Source organism: Etheostoma spectabile, chromosome 13, assembly GCF_008692095.1.
Source record: "Etheostoma spectabile isolate EspeVRDwgs_2016 chromosome 13, UIUC_Espe_1.0, whole genome shotgun sequence".
Classification (NCBI taxonomy): domain Eukaryota; kingdom Metazoa; phylum Chordata; class Actinopteri; order Perciformes; family Percidae; genus Etheostoma; species Etheostoma spectabile.
The window spans coordinates 18,278,700-18,291,095 of record NC_045745.1 but is presented as its reverse complement, the minus strand read 5'-3'; the positions used below and the strand labels follow the sequence as shown (position 1 = coordinate 18,291,095).

The following is a 12,396-nucleotide window of genomic DNA, read 5'->3' as shown; positions in this document are numbered from 1 at the left end:
AATAGGACACTGTTACTGGGCAAGCTTTAGTCAGACAAATGTGCTTACTCATGCTGAAATGAGGAACTTCTTATCTCCTCACACACACACACAGTTTCCCATCTAATTTTCCCTTTGCACAACATAAGTTCACACATATTCACATGATAACTCTTTATAGTTCCCACATCTTGGTTGTCTAAATACATCCATCAGTTATTTTGATATGCATGTAAACAATCAGGAACAACGAAAACACAATGTTTACCGTTAGTGAATGTTTTATACAATGAAACGGCGAGTTAAGAGAACAAACTAGCTATACTTGAATGAATGAGCATGTTGCTATGACAACACAAACTAGCGCTATTGACATCAACAGTCAACGACAACGTTCATTATAACACTTCACTTTGGCATGTAATAATCAGTAATGCTTATCAAAACAATGGATGTATTTACACAACCAAGGAGATGTAATCATGTCATGCTACTATCTAGATACTAGCTAGCTATGAAGGCTAGCCTGAAGCCTAGCACACTACTTGCTAGCTAGGTTAGCTTTAATGTTTGTTGGATTTGCGAGATCTTGCAAATAAAACTCGATATCTTGCATATGAAACACAATATCTCACAAAACAAAGTCAAGATCTCACAAAAGTGTTGGTCCCCAGTACATGTCACCTCCGGGGCTCCGTAATAGGCAGTCCTATGTGTAACCGGATATGATTTATTTACACGTGACACACCTAAGGGAAGAGGCGGCGGAGACATAGTTTACATGAACAATCATTCTGTGCAGTCTGATTGATTTGTCTAATCTTAATCTGGAGTGTATTGGTCTAAATATAACTCTCTTCTCAAATGTCATTTGACCTAGTTTGGTCATATTCTCCACCTTCTTCCAATATTAGCTTCCATGATGAATTTAAAATTTCTCTTTTTTTTTTTCCTCTGTCACCTCTGAGACTACGTAGCCTTTGGTGAATTATTATGTAACCATGTTTCTGAAAGGCACAAATAAAATCTAGATTTGAGTTACCTAGCATTTGTTTCACTTGATCAATTTTGGAAATTACACTATGGATATTCAAATGCCCCCTTAATAGTCCCCTGGGTGTTGTACAGGGGTCCCAGATACATCTATAATGATTTACAGTATTACAAAATTTAAGGCTGCTGTGTTTAAAAAAAATAAAATGTATCGATGCAGTTGAGTTAGGACTTGGTGTATTATCTGGATGGTTTTGTTCTACACATATGCAAGATCCCTGTCTATATTTGGAAGAGTCACTTCCATATTATGTGTTAATTTGAGAGTTGGCTACTCACACTTTGTTGAATTTAACACATTTGAAAGCAGGGATTTACTTTGCCAGGGCAGGGCTGTTGGCACCTGGTATTGCAGGTAAACAACAATTGTAGGACGGATTTCAGATCCTGACCACCACGCCCGCTGAGCTCACCCTCTGACACATATGGCTCCCATGGCTACCTCAGCCACCATATATATTTTTAATAAAGCCATTGAATTTTTAGATAGACAGCATATTAAGTGCCACACACTATTGTTTTGTTGTTATTTGGTAGGTAGTACTGTACTAATACCATATCTCTGTTGTCCTTGTATGTCATTGCCACACACATACACACGCACACCCGCACACACACACACACACACACACACACACACACACACACACACACACACACACACACACACCACACACACATTTCCAGCTCTGAACCTAAATCTAACCTAACTTAAACCAATTCTGCCCCCTCAAAAAGGCCTTCACTCTCTAGGTCTCACAAAACACTCACACACACACACACACACACACACACACACACACACACACACACACACACACACACAAGCTGACAACCTCCTAAAGCACCCCTGCGTCTCTTATAGGTCAGTCCAACTGTGAGGAGATATTGCTTCTTCATGGGTGTCCTTGCTCAAGGAGATACTGTATACAGGCCATCAAATCTGTATTTACAGAACTTTGTACATGGAAAAATACAAAAGTCATACACTCAGAGACACACATACATAAACTGGATTTGTTGTATTAAAGGTTGATAAGTGTTTGTACTCAGGTGCTAAATGCGCCATCGATCCACAGATGTCCATATATTGCATTATCTCATTGTTGACAATGTGTGCTTCTTGGTACTCTGTTTGAATAGCAATCAGTTTCTTCTTTTTAGTTCACCAGACCTCCATAATGCATGAGATGTAGGACTCCTCTAGTGGATTAGATAATTTTCCGGAGTTGTGTATGAGTAGTAGTCAAAGGACAGCTGCCTAAAGCTTTAGCAGCAAAATAAATTTGCCAAAATTGTATTTCTAACATTCTGTCTAGTGTAAATGACAGCTGACAATGAAATCAGCATCACTGTCCTGTTCTGCCCTCTCTTCTCTTCCCCATCAACCCCCACCATCACCACCACCAACCACCCCCCTTTCCAAATTGCCACTCCACTCTATTCCTCTCGAGGGACACAAAAGGGCCTGCACATGCTCCAACTGACTCTAATAAATTCTATGTAGTCAGTTAAGCTATACGACAGCCAACTGGCAAAGATGTGCACCCGTGCTTTGGGAGAGCTCTGTGGAAAAAAGGGTTCTCTAAATTTGATTCACCTTCAGCAGTAAGCTCTCTTGAAAGCTATGTTCGGGCCAGGGTAAATGATGAAAGAGTATTGAAGGAAAATGGGGATATATAAAGAGAAGGAGGGACAAGAGACACTGAGAGAAAGAGAAATAGAGAGAGGAGCAGTGTGATGAAAATGGAGGTTAGACAAAGTACAAGTAAACAAACAAGAGTCTGGGCATTATTAAATCAGTCATCTGTTTTCTGATATGTCATAAACTAAGGAAATGGTCTTAAGGGAAGGAAAATGGTGGACAAGGAGAATTGGTCAGGGTAATGTTACTATGCAAATTCAAACATATCTATCAAAGTATTTTTGTTAAAGATATTTTCTTGTTATATCTATTTGGATATATTTTTAGGTTTTCGTTGTCAGTCTGACTGCTGGATTACAATATATCAATATTATTTCTTTTGGAGCAAACGGGCCAAATGAAACCCCTGCAGCAGCCCCTGTATGCTTTCCTGTTGCAGATTTTCTACATGCAGTGCACAAGCTGTTCCAGATACAGAGCTGAATCCTAAGGACTACGTACACAGATCTCCAGAGACTGTGGAATATATGTCACTCAGCTCTGTGGGGATAGGCATGTTTATTATTAGGCCTCTTTGGAAATGCTGTGCCCTATGCCAGGTTCCTCATACCCTGTCGCTGACGGCATAAGGACTGTGTGAGACAGGAAATTGAAAGCCACTTGTTATTGGAGGGCTTTTTGGAAGAACTGAAGTAGGCGGATGATAGAGTGCAGTATGGACATATGGCTGAGCGGTGGAGGGATCACATTTCCGTCCCACTAAAGGTATTTCAAAGAGAGGACAGGAGATAGGAAGATAGACACAGAGAGGATAGAGATAAAGGAGGATTCAGAGGTAGCCTGCTTTAGGATTCAGCGCCACTCTCTTTATTTAAAGCCACATATAGTTCTTTTAAAAACAGGCAAAAACAAGTACATGACAATGACATGGTTTGTCAATATTGTACAACATCCAGTCAATGCTTTTTTTGCCAAAAAACACATTGATTTAGCACCCTTTTACCTGAATGCAAAATATGCCAATTTTGAAAATTTACACATCCAAGGTTTATGTTAGCAAGCTTTGAGGAAGAGATATTCAAATCTGAATCCTGTTCAAGGCCCTTCAGAACCCATGAAGCACCTCAGAGGCTGAGCCAACACCTGTTTTGTTCTCTAGCCGGCTCCCTCGGCTGTGTCTGTTTAGTGGTAATGATCTAAGCCATTCACACTCACCACCATTGTATTCCCACTTTTTTCTACCGCATGCAAATAGATGCAACAGGGAATACACAAGAGAGGGGGAAGCTATAGGGAGAAGTAGATTGAAGGAGATTCATGTAAAGGAATGAGGGGGAAATGGTAGATTAAATAACATGGATGAAGAGAAAAGGGGAATGGATAGGACAGATGAGGAAAGGGAAAAAAGATGGGGGAGAGAAAGTAGCTGAGGGAGGTCATTACTGGTGCTGAAATCAGAGACTGGAAGTGAAGAGCTGGGAGAATAAATGCAATTTTCATCACTGATCCACTGAGCTTTCCAGTGCCTTTCATTTACCCCCCTCTACAATCTTACCCCCCCATCCATTCCAGCAAACTCACCCCACCATTCCACACCATTCATATGGAAAACTGGCTTCAAGGGTTGTGGGAAGAAAGAGAGATATAACCTCTGCTCACTATTGAATCATACTCATTCTGATCCTCTACTCTTTTCTCTCTCCCTGTAGACTTGGGCCCCCAATCTCCTTTCTTCACCCTCATCCTCCTCCCATTGCACCCCCTCTTTCTCTAACTTTTCACCATTTGTCCCTCACTTTATTGCTACTTCTCCGCCACCTTCATCCACCTTATACTTCTTTTTGTCTGTTTTATTTCTACTTAATCAAAAGACTACCTCCCATGGAAAACCACCACATCAGTTGCTTGTTCAAATGGCCTAACATGACCTATGTTTAATTGATAAGGACGTCTAGTGACCATATACATTTTCACCTCTGCCTGTCAGGAGGAAAGGCGGTAATAAAATGGATAGATTTTAACATGACTACAAATGTTTCCCATCCTTAATCTTTTTTTTTACTACAATATTTCCTTCACTGTAAACTTGCAATAATTGTTTGCAACACATTTTATTTGCACATCCAGCAGACACACAGCAACATTGGCATTCAAGTGAAGTCTTCTTTCTGGCAACCTGGTGAATGTCAATTTCTTGAAATATCTGGTTCTTTAGCAGCTACATGATCCATATTTTCACCAGCTTGCAACCTTAAACTGTTGGCCTTTTTTGTTGGACAGCTAACACACAGTGTGTATTCAGAGCTTTATTTATTAAACTCTACTTTGGCTGAAAATGATGCTATGAAAACAGTGAGAGTGAACCAAGACAGTAATGTTGCAGGTCTCAAAACCCAAACAATGAGCTGAAGATGAAATCCAGTTCTGTGTAGATCTAAGGGGAACTGCGGAGTTGGGTAAAAAAAAAAAAAATAGTGGATTCATCCCTACAAGCGACTCCTTTCGCATTTTAAATAGTGATGGAATAAGCTTTAAAACTTGCTTTAAAACTATCAATTACTCAACAGAAACAAAGTTGGAACAATTAATACTACAGCTATTCAAGGCCAGTTTATGGCAAAGACAATACTTGACAAGCGCAAAGCATGTGACTTGTTATTTGTTTGAGCAATTAATAATGGTTTCTTACAGTACTTACATATTGGAAATTCCCGTTTCTCCCTGGTAGTCAAATTATAGATTAACCAGCTTAGTTTTTACCTATTATTTGTTTCTGTTTTTCCTGAATTAGCATTAACCAAGTTAACGCAAACACTATCTTGTAGTGATTGTTACAGCTATTAGGTTCCCTCATCCAATGTGTATTTTTCACTTAAAAGGTACTTCAGACTCTAATTTCAGAGATAGTTTTCTAATTTAACTTGATCCGCACTGCTTCAAGGTGCTTTCACTAAGGATTGTATGAATGTTTTTCATTTATGTTCCACAATCTGCATATTAACTATTTTTCAATCAGTGTAAATATCAGGCTCACATTGGGCCCAAACAGCTTTAATATCAAAAGGGACACTGGTTATTATGACTAATTGAGGCTTTTGACCCATTTGTGGCTTGGGGTAAGGTGACTCGAGTTGATGAGGTCAGAATATCAATACGTGTTGGAAAATAATTGCAGGTTGTGCCATCTGCCTCTCACTCGCTCAGATGGCCATAAGCTACTGCCGAGTGGTGATGACAGTGCCCTTAGCGTACGCCGGCAGTGGGTCAGGTGAGCGGAGTCAGCAAAGTGAATAGAGATGGTTTTGCAGTGCCAGATTCTTCCCCTGCAGTCGATCGCACCAGGTTTTTGATGATGACTCAGTAGTTTATGTGTCATGTGTGCTGAGCAGCAATAGTAATTGTACTTTTCAGAATCAGAATCAGAATCAGCATCAGCTTTATTCGCCAGGTATGAGGACACATACGAGGAATTTGTCTTTGGAGCATCGTTACTCACACTGTGCTTACACATACATATCAACCAAAACAGAAATATACACACTTAACTTTTTCAAGTGTTATACATAAAGGATAGACCTGTACTGTACATTGTCCTTGTCAAAGGATGACATTTTATAAATTATACGTTTGGATTGAAACTTTTCAGAACCAAAAAATAGTTGAGCTGCATATGTGAACAGCACTGATTGACTGACTGACTTGTATGAAATATCTTGTGTGTTTAACACAATCTGTAAAAAATGTATTAAACAAATTGTATCTTCAAAATGAGGAGACATTAACTCAGTAGGAGTTGTGCTGTGGAACTTAATAATAGTTATTGGTTAGGCCTATAATGGATTCTCATATTCTATAGTGGCTCTCTCTAACATAGTTTTTGTACTGATGCTCATTATGACTGTTGTTATGACAGCCTCCCTTACACTTAAATGAACACAGTTGCCGCAGTTATTCTGGTGATTTACAACTTCCTCCCACAGAGAGAGAAAGAGAAGGACACACTATAGCTATCTTTGAGGAGAGGTTTATGTTCTCGGTAAACTAGCCACAGTGGCACCTGCAGAGAGCGTCCCACAAAGCATACCACAACTTCCCCAAGTAGATATAGGCTTACAAAAATAGGCTCTCGGGGAAGACAATGGAAACATTTACTCTGTAATAATTAAGCCCACCTTGCATAATGCCTTCTTATTCCATCATGGCTGCCAGTTTTTTTTAACTTCTCACATTTACTGAATAGTACCTCAGATTCAAAAAGTTGACAGTGGTGGGGAGACTTGTGGATAATATGCCAGAATGGCTGATGGCCTCAACAAATGATGACTATTAAGGGTGCTGGGGCTGGCAAGTGATGGAATACAAAAGAATGTGACTCTTGTTATCTAAATCCTTGTTGTAACATATTGTAAAGGACATATTGCAATATTACATATTGCATCCACAGTGCCAGGTAAAAAATCACAGCTGCATTGTTTTTGCTATCCCTGTTCAGCCTTAGCTGTGATCCCTGAAACACAACAAACACACAAATATGTAGCACATGTATCTATCTAGACATGCATGCACACTATGCATTGATAAACACATCCACAGGATTAAAATAAATAGTGCATGTGTCATTTTTTGATATTAGTAGAATCTATAGAAGGAATGTAGTAAGACACACTGCAGATGTTATTTTCAATGTCCACATTTCTAACAAGACAGGAAGAGACACTGTGTTTGTGTATGTAAGTGTGTGCATGCCCACAAGAAAGAAACATGGAGAATCCTCTGTGATGTTTTGTAGAACACAGTAAACCCTCCTGTTTGATGGTGTGTATTGATGAGTGTAGCAAAAGTAGTTTAGGAGGTCTACATGGCAACAAGCATCTCTTCAGCCACGTGCTGCGGTCGCAGCATGCCTTAAAGAGCGGAGTGTGAGCTGTAAGTTACATAACCACCAACCAAGAATGGAAGTTTTGGGAGGGCAGCACGTGCAGCCAAGGATCTGTTGGTGAAAGTGTAAAGGTACCCAGATATTAGACTTTAGACGGTTATATAGTCTATACTGCAAGAGAGAACCAAAATATACCACCCACAGGATTAGCTATTTCCATGTTTTTATGTAAGAACTATCTCCTTTTTGTGGAAATCATCCAACATTTCCTTAAGCATCTACATACCCCTTCAAAAGTATTTCTTCAAACCAACTTAAATGAGGCATTTCAGCATTTCTTTCATACACTATATGAAAAAATGGAAGTGCCATCAATCCCATACATTTTTGTTTAGCATGGATTTACTGGAATCAGTCTATTCCAGTTCCAAACCCAATTATAGTTTTTAACGCTTGAAATGCCACTATGCCAATATGTCTTCTGAAAAACTCAATTCTTAAACCCGTGGTTGTCAGCACCCCAAGCCAAATAAGGGACAAAAACCACGAAAACATGACAAAACCTATTTCAGTCAAAAACGGGCTCCACTGAGCAAAGCTGCTCCTGTTTTCCTGACTCTATCCAGTCAACATCCAAGCCTCCAGTTCCCAAGGTGCTGTGAGATGTCAGATCTGTAGCCGACGGGCATATTCAAAAATGCATGTTCAGCCTCTTTGCCAGAAAGTGGATTTGCCAGTCATGACAAAAAAGTTCCCTGAGACAGCAAGTTTATTTAACTTAGTTTTTCATGGATGATTGGTAGGCTTCCTACTTCAGCGAGCTACATGAGCATCTGACTGCTGCCTTGACTCTTTTATTGTGTCCTAGATTTAGCATCAGGGAATTTTACTGCAAGTTATCAAACTTCCTCTATTTGTTTATAAATTATTATATGTCTTACAAGTTAATAATTATATAACAAGCAATGCTTTACAGGAGTGTACGTCTGCAAAGAGGTTTATTTTTGTTGGTACTCAACTATAGTGTTTGAATGTTTCTCAACAAGCATTGTATGTATTCCTGAGGTCTAAAAATGCATTTCCTTCTGAGTACAAAATTTGCAAAGCTGATTTTTTGGAATATTTTGAAACCTGAATTATTTAAATTAACATTAGCTTTTAAACTGTCTTCTTTTCTCTATTTGCTGTTGGTGCAGTGATCTCTTGCCCTATTACACCTGCCAACTGTTGATCACCAATATTGCATGAAACCATAAGCAGGAATGTGCTCACATGCACATATGTTTGCAACGTTGTGCACATGCTTGTAAAACTTGAGGTACAAATAATACAGGCAAAACACTCAAATCATGAATCCAAATGAAATGAATCCATACAAGTTTGCCTCAGTAACAATGTTGCACAGACGTCTTCATCCAATCCATGCCTACGATGAAGACAAACATGCATATTATATCCAACACACTTTGATGTCTGACTCTGCTATGAAAAGCAGACGTATACAGTCTCTCAAATGCTATTTGCTGTAAATGCAACTTGATGTTGTGTGAGAAGATGGTTTGCCATTCTGGTTGTGGCAGGACAAACATGGTGAATATGTTATGCAAGTACGACATAGTGAGCTCATTTCACAAGCAATACTTAATCCCAGAAGACAGCCACTGTCAAAGCAAATAGAGCATATAGCAAGATATTCTTTACGCAGATTTTGTTGGTTGGAGGTTATTTTTATTTCTATGGAACATGTGGCCTCTCTCTTATTTTCTCCCTTCTCTGTTAATGTACTGTATGTGTGTCACACATTCACAAACAAACATTAAGACAAATGAGCAAGCCACACAATCCAGCCAACGCACACACACACACACACACACACACACACACACACACACACACACACACACACACACACACACACACACACACACACACACACACACACACACACACACACACACACACACACACACACACACACACACACACCCCATATGTCTGCCTTCTTCTCTCTGACACATACACAGTCTTTTACACTGTCTGTCTTAACCTTATGTTTCTATGAAAAGAAGGAATTCCCCATTGCTTTGTACTGAGAGTTTCTTGGCCTGTACTCTCACTGTTCCATTTGCTTTAAAGTGAACTTCATCCAATATTAAAGCCTAGTCTGATCTAATCTGAAAGTTTGCAGTGGAAAAGTACTGTATTGAGCTGTGTAAAATAGTCTCTTTTTGGAATAACCCTGTCTTTTCTCTCCATCTCTTCTCTTTTTTATCCACCTCTCTTCCTTCCTCTCCCGGCCCAATTCATCTTGTCTCCTTTCCCCTCTGATTTCCTGGCCTTCTTCCTCCCTCCCCCTCTTTTTCCTCCTTTGCTCCCTCTCTTTGCACTTTCAGGACTACACATTGACAATGTACTTCCAGCAGGCCTGGCGAGACAAACGGCTGTCCTACACTGAAATCCCCCTCAACCTGACCTTAGATAATCGGGTGGCTGACCAGCTCTGGGTCCCTGACACATACTTCCTCAATGACAAGAAATCATTTGTCCACGGTGTCACAGTGAAAAATAGAATGATCCGACTGCACCCAGATGGCACCGTACTGTACGGTCTAAGGTAAGATTTTAATCTCTTTAAAAAATAACATTTTTGACAACACACCAACACCAAGGTGTTAGATGTTTACATGTGTAAATAAACAGAAAAATACATAATATCGCCCACATGCTGGATGAGTACGGCACCAGATAATGATGGACTACTGCACAAATTGTAGTTATTTCCACTTCATGTTGTCAAACACTTCACACTTAATTTTGTGTCACTGTACTTTCTATTTTCAAAAAACAACCTAGGAGGAAACATCTAACTTCTACAAACTTTAATACAATGAGTCAATAATTGCTGCATTGGACCCAGTCAGTAATTAGCTCATTAGAACCAGATGAAGAAAACTACTGATGTGAGGTGCAATATTGCCCCTGGGCAAAAAATTAGAATGTTGATGTTGTGATCTATTTGTGTCCTAGTTTACAGGACATGTGCACATCATCAACTGAAAGCTTCTGTAAGACTAAATTCAACTCTATTACAAAGTCTCTCCATCATCTTCATCACAACCAAAAGTTTAAACAAAAAGCATTCGTGAAGTTAAACTTTCTGTGGTTGCTTTTTTCTGCTACATCATACACATTTGCTCTGTGAATTGAATGTGCTAACAGAACCTGGAAATAGAGAAATTTAAGCTATATTTTGTCCAAAAGCCCTCCAAACCATACAACAATACAAGTTGTTGTTTCCTACCATCTAATACAACTCACAGGAGACAGGTGATTATGTTTAGGCACACAAAACGACTTGGTTATGTTTAGGTACCACAACTACTTAGTTAAGTTTAGAAAAAGATTGTGGTTTGTTTTAAGATCTGTTATCTTACTTTCCTTCCGGTAGCACTTGACACAGAACATGATGTAGTAAAAACTCGCTGTTTACTTATATTTACAAAGGGGACATAAACCCAGGTCTACTGGGTGAAAGTCATATGTTTGTCTGACCCATCCACCACCACATATATACCCACACAGATCATCATTCTATCATAGGCAGACTGCCTCATTGACTAACAGCCGTACAGCCGCCTGCCACACAAGGACAACATATCTTGACCTACAACTCACCTTAGCTTTCCTGGGAATGCTGAATTAATGACCAAACAAACATCCATTGGGAACACCATTCCCCTGTCATTGCTCAATCAAATGCACAAACCATCCATGTCAGAGGCTGCGAGGAAAAGAAACATTTTCGATATTTCCTCATAGAATTGAACACTGACATTTTGGACTGCAAAATGGGATCCGTAATTGTGATGTTATTTGGACTTTGAATGGAATATTATCAGTTGCTTGATACATCAATTCATCTTAGTCATGTTTCCTACCAAAGTAGTGTGATGGATGAGTTTCTCAAAAAATGAAAGTGAGTTTGTTGACACCTTCATAGCTACAAAGACTGGAGTACTACTTTTACAAAAACATCAGGTTAAAACCTTTCTTTGTAAACATTCTTTGGGGAGGCCACTTAAGATGGTATTCTGAGACTTCTGTTTGTTTGGCACGGGTTCCCAGTTGCCAGAAACAAAGCTCCTTTTGTACCATATTAATTGATTGACCCATTCCACAGAGTTTTAACCTCTTAAGTTAATATGATTACAGTGCACTTCTCACACCTCACTGTTGTCTCATCAGTTCATTTAGCAAATAGGACTCTGATGCCCTAACTATAAAAAGTTATTGAAAACCATAACATCTTAATGGCCATCTTGGCAGCGCCTTGGCACTGCTGCAGGAGAGTGAGACAATGAGACAAAGAAGGAGAGAGAGAGTGGTGATAAGGATTAGAAATACATCTTGTCAGTACTGCTCTCTTTGGTCTTCTTTATCAATGTTGTCTGTCTGCATTACTTGCCCAATGGCCTGTTAAAAAGTTCAGTATTTTGTATTGTCCTCGGGTTTCGTACACAAGGTTTAGAGGAAGTGATGTGTTTAAGTCGAAGAAATAGTCCTGATTCTTAAAACTTGAATTGCAAGAAGAGGGGAAATAGTTGCTGGATATGATGAGTGTTGTAGTTACAACAAGAGTAAAAGGAGAGGGGAAGGAGAATTAAGAGCAATCCCATTCTTTAGAAATGCAGAAAAGCAGGAGATAAGAGACATGATGAAGTAGAGAAAATAAATGCAGCACAAAATATTCAAGCAACTTTTTGCAACAATGTTACATTTTCTTATCTCAACTTTTAATTTTCATGGAACACGTGTGAAACGGCCTTGAGTAGAAATAAAA

General features: G+C 39.3%; 1 protein-coding gene across 1 annotated transcript in view; it reads left to right on the top strand.

The window, feature by feature from the left end:
- Window positions 1–12,396, top strand: part of gabrb2b (gamma-aminobutyric acid type A receptor subunit beta2b) — a 68,472-nt gene that overhangs the window by 19,637 nt on the left and 36,439 nt on the right. The window contains exon 4 of the mRNA XM_032534226.1: window positions 9,950–10,170. Coding sequence (XP_032390117.1) covers window positions 9,950–10,170 — 221 coding nt within the window. The remainder of the gene's footprint in view (window positions 1–9,949; window positions 10,171–12,396) is intronic.